This window comes from Pinus tabuliformis, chromosome Q, assembly GCF_031772625.1.
Source record: "Pinus tabuliformis cultivar Carrire ecotype Pingquan chromosome Q, CPIR1, whole genome shotgun sequence".
Taxonomy (NCBI): domain Eukaryota; kingdom Viridiplantae; phylum Streptophyta; class Pinopsida; order Pinales; family Pinaceae; genus Pinus; species Pinus tabuliformis.
The window spans coordinates 137502342-137515567 of record NC_142296.1 but is presented as its reverse complement, the minus strand read 5'-3'; the positions used below and the strand labels follow the sequence as shown (position 1 = coordinate 137515567).

The 13226-nt window shown below is 37.7% G+C and overlaps 1 protein-coding gene across 3 annotated transcripts in view; it reads left to right on the top strand.

The window, feature by feature from the left end:
* LOC149218635 (uncharacterized) overlaps positions 1-13226 on the top strand; it is a 339705-nt gene that overhangs the window by 193024 nt on the left and 133455 nt on the right. For all 3 annotated transcript variants that reach the window (XM_089384105.1, XM_089384106.1, XM_089384104.1), the window contains exons 7-10: positions 338-427; positions 1587-1678; positions 1924-2022; positions 2260-2337. In XM_089384105.1, coding sequence (XP_089240231.1) covers positions 338-427; positions 1587-1678; positions 1924-2022; positions 2260-2337 — 359 coding nt within the window. The remainder of the gene's footprint in view (positions 1-337; positions 428-1586; positions 1679-1923; positions 2023-2259; positions 2338-13226) is intronic.

Below are 13226 nucleotides of genomic sequence, written 5' to 3'. Positions count from 1 at the left end.
GATGCTTCTTAAATGGAGTAGGAGTCAAAAGAGGCTTTAGGGGCACTTCTAGTTTTTATGCTAATTCAGATTAATTTTTCTTGTTGATGATTTGGGGTTGTGTTGTTGATGTGCAAATGATGCTGCTTTAATGGAGCAAGAGTCAAAAGAGGCTTCAGGAACTACTCGTATTTTTTATGCTATGCAAATTGCTTTTTTATGTTTTCTGTTTCTCTATGGTAAACATCTTGCATTTTGTGATTTTATCAAATCTGAGACCAGTATATCTATACTTGTGAGCGTTTATGTTTGCTTTCTATGCTTCATTTGGACTTACTTGCTATTTGTTTCTGTCAAGGTAAGGTGCTTTTGCCAGATTCTTCGGATCCATTGGGAGCGTAAAAGGAACCGTACCAAACAGCGTGCGATAGTGATGATGGATGAGCTGGTTTAGTTCGACTCTCTTTTGTTCCCTTGTAGGAATTTAGTTTGCAGTTTGCACTTTAGTTTGTTTTACTACAATGATTGAGGCATATAAACACTTGGTTTGTTTGATGAGGCAGTTGTTGAGATATAAAACAACCTGATTTGTATGATGGTAGATATTGATGCACACATATACAAATAAACTGTAATTAGGTATGATAGTTTCATATCATACTAACTGTAGTATCAGTTATGATAGCATAAATTTGTCAAGAGTTTCGATAGTCTCATATCATAGAAACATATCATAGAAACTGTATATCAGTTATGATGGCATAGATTATATCTGGGATTTCCATTTTGTAAGCTGTTTTCTATTGATATAATGTTCATTTTTTTGCCATAAAAGGAAACATGAGCAAAATTTTAAAGATTTAGATATCTGTTATAGTTGGATAATTAAGAACTAGCAGGACTGTATGAAAAGGCAAAGTAGAACTAACAAGTTTCTTTAGTCTATCTGACTCTATTTGTTTAATCATAATTTTTAACATGATTTTCTTTGCACTGAATCTGTCAATAGACACTTATACTATTTGTCAATTTGTGGAGTTAAGCAAACGGATGTTTAGATGTAACTGTAGTATACACGAAGTTCATGGAAAAGAAACTTTCAGAGAAAAACTGTGTGGATTTAACTGTAGTATACACGAGGTTCATGGAGAAGAAAATTCCACAAAAAAATGTTTAGATGTAACTGAAGCGTACTCGAGGTTCATGGAAAAGAATTTCTAAGATATTTTAATTAATGTTCGACAAATGACCACAAAAGTAGGTCAGTGGGACTGAAGGATACAACCAGTATGAATATAACGTGGGAGTAGATGCACAGCTCCTAGAAAATGCCAAAAATAACAAAAAGAAAGAAGCCTGCAATGGTACAGCCTCAAGACATTTGTATATAACCATGGCAAATGTATGGTGATACAAAATACTAAATGAAGTTTTCCAAAACTGGAAAATAAGAATGTTACCTGTGTTAGAAATTTTAAAGGGAAGAAATGTAGTATGTGAAGCATTGCTTAGTAGATTTCGTGGAATTGATTTAGAGTATTGTTCATCATAAAATTTATGATTATACTATAATTTTAGTGTAAGCTTTCTACTTTACTGCAATGCAGGTCCAAGAAGTTTGTGGAGGGTCAACTGGTGTTGCAGACCGCATGCACTATGCTTATTGTGTTTGTTTCCCTACAATCTCAGCACTTCTCAAGTAAATGATCACTTTTAACTTTTTTATTTTTAAAATTTCTTATCACAGTGAAAATATATATTATAGAATGTGGCGAATGATGTCAATTACACAATATTTATAAATTTCAACTATGTAGTACACATCCATGTTTAATCTAATTCATATATACATATCTGTGGGATTCCTATGCTAAACGGTTGCTTGGTACGATACATCTTTGATCTGTTCTCTTTGGTTTAATCTTGTATTCATTCATAATTCAGGGAATATGCTGAGCTTATGGTAAGCTGTGGTATTATTGGAGATGCTCTGAGAATATTTGAGGATCTTGCGCTGTGGGATAATCTTATTTATTGCTATTGGTATGTGAGTTGTCAATCTGGGTGTTTTATTGCATCTTATAGGAGTCCATGACATTTTAACCAAGAGAAGCGCCTGCCTGAATTTTCATTTTAATGCTTCTGAAGTTTTAAATAGCATGAAGTTGAAGAACTGCATACATACCTCTTGTTCCATAATCAACAATTCTATAAATTTAAGAAGTATTTCCTACAAAAAAATATTGTATGGTTGATTAACGGTTGCTTTTCTATGGGCAGTTTGCTAGGGAAAAAGGCAGCAGCCACGGATCTTATTAAAGAGCGTTTGCAACATAACCCTGAAGATCCAAGACTGTGGTATGCTGTTTAGGGACATGTAAACATTTTAAGTTCTCTTAAATTTACTTCTATGGTCAATGCTCCATGTTTGTCTTTGTGAGGTTATTCAGATTTCACATTCATCTGCTCAACGGAACATTAAAATAATTAGGATGCTTTTGATGTCATGAGAGTATGTATGTATAGTATTTGTTTTATTCCCATTACCTCTTTTTAGGAAAAGAAACACTATGGCATGTGTGCTTGTCATGCTCAGCATGGTTGGTCCATTTTGGAATGCATGTTTCTACTTTCTGATAATTACTTAGCTCTTGGGTAACAGTCCTATGCTAAATCTGCTGCTATCTTTCCCTATGCTGCTGCTTGCACTATGGCATATTCGAGTCTTCTGTTTATATCATTTTGCAGACATGTGGGAAGTTTAGATGGGAGTGCATTTGTCAAAATAAAGGGAACAAAGGGCATTTATATGGTCATGTTTCATGACAGGTGCTTAATCATCTACTTGTTCACATGGAGGAACTCTACTAAGCAGGTTCCCACTGCAGGCTTTTCAATCTCGCAGTACTTCAAAGTCTGGTGTAGATATGCTTGTCACACAGTCATGGTCATTCACATGTCCTGGTGCATTGTGAAATAATCTTTATGTCATCTTTGGTGTGATAGGCTATACAATTATAAATCCAATTGATCATCAATTGGGTTTATCTCGGGTGGTGTTAACACAAATTTCTACACTGCTTGTAAAATAAGAGGATCTTAAGAAGCAGCAGCAGATATCAGCAAACATATAGGAAAATATATCCTTGGTGTCACTAGCAAATCTCTCTTTCCACTTGTGCTGGTGCACCCCAATTTCAAGGGGGCGTCACTAGTCTTAGTACCTGCTGTTTTCAGCTATAAATCTGCATCATGGCATGGAGAAAAACAACAAAGTAGTTTCTGTTTGACCAGCAAGTTACTCGCAAAAAAGGTTTGTAAAATGTACTTAATGTCCAATATGTGGAATAATCTCTAGCAAATCGGTTTTTTTGTATGGAAAATAAAGAAGATAGATATCATATTTAAATGGCAGATTTTATCAAAGAAAATATCTTAGGAACTTTTACCAAAGTGCATAAGATATCATTGAAACATCAAACACACCAAGATAGGTAGAGTGGACCAAAAGTGAACTTTATTCCACAAGAACTGAAAGGCTGACTATGCCAAGATGACTATTGTAGAATTGAAAACAATGATATTTAGACACAAGAAAGTAAGAGCTAAAAGAGAGAAGAATGAAAGAATAATGGAGACAAGAGAGTAATGCTGATGCGCACTCAAAACAATTTGAGTTGTATCCTTGGTCTTCTCCCCTCTATTTATAATCTCTTCCTCTCCTCTAAACCCTCAATGTGCACTAGTTAGATAGGAGGCTGAGCTCTCCAAAATTGGCCATCAATGCACATTGGAAAAGTGCATGCTGAGTCAATTAAAGTCAGACTGGAGAAGAAAATCTTGTTAAGTGGCCTTGTTACCCACCAAAAATTGGGTAACCCACAAGAGAAATTTTTTTCCTCGGACAACCAGCCAGCCAGCAACCCTATTGATCAGCGATTCAGCACATGACATTAAACCATAAATCCTCCACCTTTTGCTCTGGTCAGAATTTCTTTCTCTCATCTTGCATTCCTTCTTCAAGTAAGGTGGGTCATCCACTGGTATGTACTTTAAGCATTTTGTAATCATGCGGTTTTACTTAATGTTTCTGGCATTACTAAATGAATCAGGGGTGATTTGGATGATTGACTGATCTTTGATTGTATTCATGTTCTCTCACTTCACTCAGCAGGTTAGTCTTTGACTCTAGTTCAGTGGGACCTGTTACCACACAATCTAGCAAGCCCTACGGAGGGAAACCTATAGGACAAAGAGCTAGACCAAGTGATAACAATGGGACATGGCTAATTGTCACCACAACTAGTGTCCCTTGCTCTTTACAAACTTTTAGCGATGGGAGGAGTCTCGGTAGGATAGGTAATCACTTTTGATAGCTGTTCTAGGGTTAATGGTGCTAAGTGATGAGGTAGGACCTCATAAGGGAAGCTCTATATGATAATATATCACTTCTAAAAGGTTTCCACTCCCTCTAAGAGCCCTAGTGAGGATTTGCACAAGAACTAGGGTTTTATGATTTATCGTGGACAAAGGTATTCCTGAGGTCAAGGCAAGATGGAGAAAGGGCTTCTTATGCTTTAATCCACCAAGTACTAGGCTCGTACAACCCTCAAAGAAGTCCCTTGTTGTTTTTCCATGGCACTAGAATCTACGTTAGGATCTTAGAATCTCTGACACTACCAATTTAAATACCACAACAAACTACTTTGCACAACGAAATATAAACAATAGTAAATCAACTAGTGCACAAAATAGACAACTTTTTACAATTTTCAACAACCCAACTTCGTTATATTAACACACTGTAATACAGCTATTTAGGGCTCCCGTACTAGGGATAATGGCCCTCATACATCCACTGATGCAAGAATATAAAGTAGGGCTTGTTGTCAACAACTATGATAACCAAACTGCCCTGAACAAGATACATTGATCATTTAGCTGATGTAGTCGACAATCACAATTGCCTTGATCGTACTATGAACACAACTGTTGGTCATTTTGCTCCCAATCTGCAACTCTGCATCAATAGTCCTGTTCCTTTAGATCACTGAAGATGGCTAACAAATCTGCCTTCTAGTTGAACATTCGTCCATTAATGATTCAACACATAGGGACTCTTGTTGAGTTGTTCACAACTCTCAACTGGCCACTGTTGCTCCTCAGCTCCTTTGGGACTTCTTCCCTCTATTGCCTTCCTGCGCTGATCCAATGAAGACAAACTTTGGGCCGGAGGGCTGCCACCTATTACTTTCAAAAGTCGTCCAACAATGAACTTGGTCTAGTCAAACTACTCCCTTTGACCTCCTTGTTTAGTCCTTCAAAGATCAGTCACTAAGCTTCCTTCCAATTTGCCTCTCCTAGCAGCCCAAATGTCCTTCTCTGCACTGCACTTAGGGCCTCCTTGGGAACCTACTTGCTGCCGTCCAACAATCTTAAGATACCCAACAACAATCTGTCCAAACTGGGCTCTCTATCCACTAGCGACACATCAACAAGAAGAGACAAAACATACCTTTTTCTGCTCCCCTTGCCCTTGGCTCTTGTGCACTTCCCTCTGAGTTCTGACAAACCTGGCTAGGGCACACGTTAGCCCTAATTCCCTGCTGCAATCATTGTGTTTCATCCTTAAAATTAGACCCAAACACTTCTCTGCTCCTTCCTGTGCATGCGGCCTAGGCTGGACTTCCTTCTAAGCCTCTTGACATCCTCCAAAAGAGAGATCTGCACCCCTGCAATTGCACAGTAAGATTGTGGTCTGTATCAGAGCTAAAGCGTACCTCAGATATGCACCAAACAACCAGACTTCACCTCCAAAATCTGTGGCTTACTCTCCAAAGAAACTCGCACTAAAAACAGTCCCAAGAAGATACGCAAACTCGTCCTCCTTGACTTCGTCTAGGCTGCTTCAGATCTGTGCTATTTAAGAGATGATCCTTGATGTGTTTTGCACTTTGATGATTCATTTGAGGTCTCCAACCTCCTTTATTTATATGTGATCTTAGGCCAAACGGCCAACCCATCAAGTGACACCATACTTGCTAAGCTGACCTACTTTTTGTGTCACTTTTTCCCATATATATAAACGAAAAATAATATTTCCATTTGTAGACTTCCTCTCTTGGTGCTTGAAGTTTCCCCTTGCTCCTCTAAGGGTCCTCTTCCATCTCCAAGGGTCAAATCAACAAAAGTCATCTTGGTTTTGGCCCAACTCCTTTGGGTGCAAAACCCCCACCTTGGGTCCGTTACCATGTTAATTTTGGATAACAATGATATGTTCTATGTTTAAGAGCAATTTACTTAAATTTTCTTATTAGCCCAATATCAATTTCCACATTAGCAATCACATTAACTTGACAGTAAATGCAGATAGAACATAAATAAAACAGTAGAAGACAAGCCAAGACAAGAGGACACAAGATATGGCTCAAGCCACGGACAAACCTAAGTTACCGGAAACGGCTGCCTGAACACCGGAAATGCCGTTTTACGTTTTTGATACGTATGCAGAGCAGAAACGGCAAAAAAATGGCGGAAAAACGTTTTGGGTGCCATTTTCTGATTTGGAAATGTGCCGTATTTTCCCTAGCCGTTTTTCAGGCGTTTTCCAGAAAAAAAAACCCTCCCGTTTTAAAAAGAAAATACGTTTGAGCAAATCGTGATACGTTTTTTAAAAATTTCAAAACGTTTTGGTTTGCTGATACCTTGTCGCTGGGAACAGATTTTCGGAATTTAGGTTTTTCGGTTTTTCGGTTTTAACTTTTAAGTTTTTAACTTTACGGGTTTCACTTTCATTCTACCCTAACATAATTTCTAAACGACAACTTTGCTGAGTGAGTGCTGAGTAACGAGTTCACTGCCGCTGCTGAGTTTGTTGCCGCCGCTGAGTTTGCTGAGTTCACTGCCGCCGCTGGGTTGAGGTTCACTACCGCCGCTGAGTTTACTGTCGCCGCTGGGTTGAGGTTCACTCTTCAGGTTGCCAATTTCTGTACAAGTGTATTTCTGTTTCATAGTCAACTTGCCTCACCGGTTTATAACTTTATTCATAGCATTTCAAAGGAATGTTTAAGATCCATAGCTCCTAATCAAACCAGGTCCTAAACCGGCATTCCCTTGACTGCCATTTCTTTGTTGCAAAATTCAGCCCAAGGTCTTTTCTGGAGTCCAGACTCTATGCCAATATGCATGTGCTTGCTTCATGTATATAGTATATATTATAGAAGTCTTTCATTAAGATCTAAGATTATCAGGGGTTAAAATTTAATACAACCTCAATGTTTATCAAATCTGTGGAACCTCAATGTTCATCAAATCTGTGGACCAATCCTTCCTCCACAATAGAGTCTTTGACATCAGATCTACCTTTGAGAGAATTCAATTCCCCATATTTGGTTCAATCTTAGTATTGACCATCCATAGTTCTTCAAATATCTTTACAGCTTGAAACATAAGCCTCTTCCTCATTCCGTTGGTCAGCTCCTTGCAGTGCATCCAGAAGATTTAGTAGATATATCAGTCCATGACACAATAATATAATGTCTCTCAAAGTTCTCAAAGAATGATTAGGTTCTTTACTAGGTCTCAATCATGAGAATATATCTCAGAGATGGCTCGTATCTTGACTTCATAACATAGATATGAAGGCAATTTTTGAACTTTAGAGAAATTTAAATAACAAGTCTCATTCATAACAGCTTCAATCCTCAGTTTCCTTTGTATGGAAACAAGTTTCCTTCTTCTCATCAATGTCATAGAGATATGGAGGCAAAGCCAACACTAGAAATACAAGCCTCAAATGGTATGCCTTCTTCTTCGTATGATGATATGCAGAAATAAAGTGACCTTAATTCCTTTGTTGTCATCAAAACTTCACTAACTTCGTATTATAAACTCAGATGAGTATGCCTTAGTCCTTCACCCATGTTCGGTCTTCACATTAGAGCACTGACAGTAATGACTACTGGACAAGTAATAAATCTTAGCTTCCACAGGCCTGATCAAGCTCGCAATAGAGGTTTCAGACTAGGCAATTTACTATATACAGATTTCAGCAAACTAATCACGACATAGTGATTGTTGCCAGAGGAAGCATGCAATCTTTCAAGATATTTGATAGAATGATCTGCAGTAAAAATGTGCTCCACACACATGGTTTGGAAAAAGTTGTAAAAGACAAATTTACACACTTCAACCTTGAATCGACAAACTTTCCACATACATCTAAAAGTACAGTCAACATCTTGATATTCAAAAAAGATTATTAAACTTTAAAAGAGAGTTGTGAAACTATTTGCAGCTAAGTAAGATCTTATCTTTATCAAAGACTGCCGAAAGTAAGAGAACAGAAGAATCTAACATGATATGGCAATTACTATTTACCTCAAAGGTAACAATACATACATGGACAACTGCAGAACATTACAAACTGTTTTTTTTTTAATTTTGTGACATCCCTTGCCGGAGTTGAGGGCAGTAAAAAGCCCCTGCCTTTCTTCTTTTTTAATATGCTGGAGATCAGAATCTTTGTCTGCTGGTTCCTCCTAGGGAAAGTGACTGTTGCATTGCCTCTAGACTCCAGAGTCATCACGATTTATAACTTTTAACTTTTTAAGTTTTCAGTTGTTAGAATGGCATAAAAAAGATTCAATCGCAGTCAGAGTTCACTGCGTTCAAGACTTAGAAATTGCAAACTGTTTATCACAGATTTCACTCATTTTTGTAGTTATTGCCAATTGGAATAATAACTAATAATGAATCAGGAACAGAGTAAAGAGAAAGGCATATATATTATTTATTAAATGATGAGATAATTTTATTAACATCCAGAAATGACCAAATAATTTTTTTTAAATACATATCTGAACGCTGATATTTGTCAATTTTCTTTTTTCAGTTTCATTTACATCATCATCATTCATGGCAACTTCAAGTTCAGCCATTCATGAGGCAGAGGAAGTGGCACAGGAAACTGAATCAACCCAGAAAGTTGATCCAAAGTCACCACTTTGGAAATATGTAACTACTGTTGGGAAGATCCAAGGAGGTGGATCATTGGCATGGGTTTGCAGTGAGTGTAAAAAGGAGTTTAAGGGGTCATACACACGGGTTAAAGCACATTTGCTTGGGTTAAGAAACAATGGGGTTCGAATATGTAGTGGCCCACCTAAAGAGAGTGGGAAAGATGGAAATGGTTTAAGCAAGGTAAAAATTGTAAAATATCAGAGAGAACAAGACGAGGCAGATGCTAAAGCAAATGAAGCAAATCCTGCCTCCCATTTAAAACACCCAACAAGGTTGGGAGCATCTTCATCAAAGCCTCCACTTTATTCTCATGGAATTGTTGGGTCAAAGTGGTCAAATTTGGGACCGCTTGAGAAGAGTTTTAATAATGACACTCAAGAGATAGCAGATGCAGTTGTAGCCCAATGCATTTATGCAAATGGCCTTCCCTTTAACCTTGTGCGATCTCCTTACTGGGAAAAGATGGTAAAATGTTTGAATGAAGCCCCAAGAGGGTACAAGAGCCCTGGATATGAGAAGATACGCACCACATTGTTGAGTGCTCAAAAGTTAGATTTGAAGGCTAAATTAGCCCCCATTCGTGATTCATGGCTCATTTTAGGGGTGTCCATCATTTCTGATGGATGGAAAGATCAAAGAAATAGGCCTTTGATCAATGTGATTGCTCAGAGCCCACATGGGGCAATGTTTTTGAAGGCAGTGGATTGTGAGGGGCAGATGAAAGATTCTCAATTCGTTGCTAACATCTTGATTGAAGCAATTGAATTGGTGGGGCCTGAAAATGTTGTCCAGGTAATAACTGACAATGCAACGATGTGTAGAGCAGCAGGCCTAATTGTTGAAGGCAAATATCAACACATTTTTGGACCCCTTGTGCTGTGCATTCATTGAACCTCATGTTGAGCAAGTTGGGGAAGCAAATTGAGTGGATTCGAAAAATATTTGAAGAGGCAAAAGAAATTCAAGCCTTTATCACAAACCACCACATGTCCCAAGGCATCTACAGGGAATTTGCTAAGCTGGAGCTCCTTAAGGTACCTATACTTTAAAGTTTAAAGCTTACTAAATATTTCATAAATTCGAATTTTTGACTCTAAATTCAAATATCTAAATTGGATTCTCAAATGTCATGATTCGTGAATCATAATAGGTTATTCAATCAAATTATGATTTTTCAAATTGATTGAAATTTGAAACATTGGCAATTTGACACCTGCAGGTTGCTGAGACTCGATTTTCTTCTCACATCATAATCTTAACAATGCTCATGCAGGTGAAAGATGCATTACAATCAATGGTATGCAGTTCTCTTTGGAATCAATGGAGGCAATCCCAATCTGATAGAGCACAAGCAATGAAACGGTTGGTTGTTGATGATGAATGGTGGGATAAGGTGGAGTACCTCTTGGCATTTACTAAGCCAATTGTGGATTTGCTCCGTATGTTTGACACATATATGCCTAATCTGGGAGAGGTGTATGAGGGCATTGATTCCATGATAGAGAAGATAAGGTTGGTTATAAATGCCAAGGAGAATGACCCAGATGAAATCTTTTACAGAGAAGTAAAAGATATATTCACCAAAAGGTGGAACAAGATGACCACCCCATTGCACCTTTTAGCCTATGCACTAAATCCAAAATATTATGCTGCAGAGTTGCTACGTGATCCAGAAAGAAGCGCACCAAACAAAGACCCAGAAGTGGCAGAAGGATTTAAAAATGCTTTTAGAAAGCTTTTTGTAGATCCTGAAATCGGGCTTCGGATTCATGCACAGTTTTCTCATTTTGTGGGATCAGAGGGTTGGGGTTGTGATATTGAGTGTATGCGGGACAAGAGCAGATTAAGTCCAATTGAGTGGTGGAACTTCTATGGTGGGGCACTTCCACATATCCAAAAATTGGCCATCAAGATCTTGTCACAGGTTGCTAGTTCTTTTTCAGCAGAAAGGAACTGGAGTACATACGGTGTCATCCATTCAGTGAGGCGAAACAGATTGGGCTCTAAGAAGGCTGAGGAACTAGTGTATGTTCATTCAAACCTTCGCCTTCTGTCACACAAGAGAGATGAATGCCCACCAAATTATGGGACGTGGAACCAGAGTTATCTAACTTGGATATGACATTGAATGCCATGTCTCATATGAATTTGTTTGATTCGGAGCCATCACCGGGAATAGGTGGATCTTCAAGTGGACATGGCAGCAATGTTCCCAGTGCCACTTCTAGAGAGGATGTGGAAGTGGAAGATTATAGTGGCATGAATGAAGACATATTTGATGATACGTAAATGTAATTTATGATGGTGTTTTAACTTTTAAATTTTAAACTTTTCAACAACCAAATGAATTATGAGTAATGATAGTAGACTGCCAATCATAGTTCATTTTGTACTTTCATAGTATGTAGTAATTAGTATGCATTATTAATTTTGGTAATGATGGTGTTTGTGTAACTTGTCATGTTGATAACTTGATGTTTGAAATTTGAAACAAAAACTCGATGATATGTTGAAACTCGAAACTTGAATCATGAATGTTATAATAATCGTTAATGATGAGGGCAATGTTGAATGTTTATGCCATATGGCATATGTTGAAACTTGAATTTATGATGATGAATCATGAATCATGATAGATCATAGATGATAATCTAGATTCTGAAATATGAATGGTAATATGAATTTTTTATTATTTATATATATATATATATATATATATATATATATAATGTGCCGTTTCCTGCCGTATCGTATCCAGATTTTTTGAAAATTTGCCGTATCCGTTTCAAACCCCGTACCCATATCCGTTCCCGTATCCGTTTTTTGGTAACTTAGGGACAAACCCCAATGTGGGGAAACCCTTTGATCAATTCTTCTTATTATTCTTCAAAAGTTCAGCAGAGAGAAAGAGTACAATATGCAATATTCACTTGCCCAATCAAAGTGAATCTGTCTAGTAAAATAACAGCCACAGAAAGCCCTAACTAGAAAGTCAACGCTGGTCAACAGGAGAGAAGTTGACCTCCAAAACAACTCGGTCAAACACTGTCAACTCGGCCTCCAACAGTCATTCGTATCGGCCCAAAGTAGTTCCAAAAAACTCAGTCAAACTTGGTCAATGCTGCAGTCAAACCCTTCTGCAGTCAATGCTGGTCAAACAATACGGATTGCCTCGATTTCTGTGCCCAAAAATGCGGCCTGCCCAAACAGAATTTTCCCTAACAAAAATGCAGTGAAACAAGTCAACGCTGGCTGGTCAACATTTGTCAAACCCTTCCTGAAATTCGGTCGACACTGGTCAACCTCCAAAACAGAAAATTGTTGTCCCTTCCTTCGCACATGTGGAGGGAGAAGCTGCCCAGAAATCCGTACCCAATCAAATGAGGGAAGAGAGATGTGTGAAGATTAGTGAGGTCCAAATGAGGCGAAGGCACCTTCTATTTATATGCAAACATTGAGGATGAATAGACGTGACTGTTGGGCTTCTGAGCCTACATTAGATAGCTGGCCGACCTTGACAATTTGTCCATAAGTAAAATAAATTCATAATTCCATTTGTACATGTCAAAATGAGATGATCTTTAGATCGATCCTACACCTCTCGGAGAGAGGAATCCAATAAAAATATCAGCTGCATCATATGAGCTGTCCAAGGTGGAGTTTGGCCCTAGTTGCTGAATTTAATATAAGCCCACAAAGCAATTTTGTGGTGCTCATTCCTCCAACACTTTGAACCCTAGGACTTGGAGTAACTTCCAAGCTACAAATCTCAACAACCCCAATGTCAAGGATTTGCAAGCTAGGGTTTCCCTCTTAGGGCACACCTGGAGCAACTAGGTTAATAGTGCCCTAATTTATTTAAGATCATTTTGAAAGTTAGTTGACAAACAATTGCATATGTTATTTATTGTATGGCAAACGATATAATAACTCACATATTGAAAGCGAACCTAGGTTAAACCGGATATAATAACTGAACCCAACTCACATTTGAAAGCGAAATTCTCTTTCTGATTTTGGTATAACAATGCTGGTAATTCGTTTCGCTAAATAATAATCATATAAACTGATGTGACAACCCAATTATATACGTAAATACTCTCCTCTTACAAAAATAAAAAAATATAAATATCTAATAAAGTTTTATGTAACAAATTTCACAAATCAAAAATTCGATGAATGCTTTTGTAAATGTTCCTTTCTTGACATTAAAATATATGGATGGA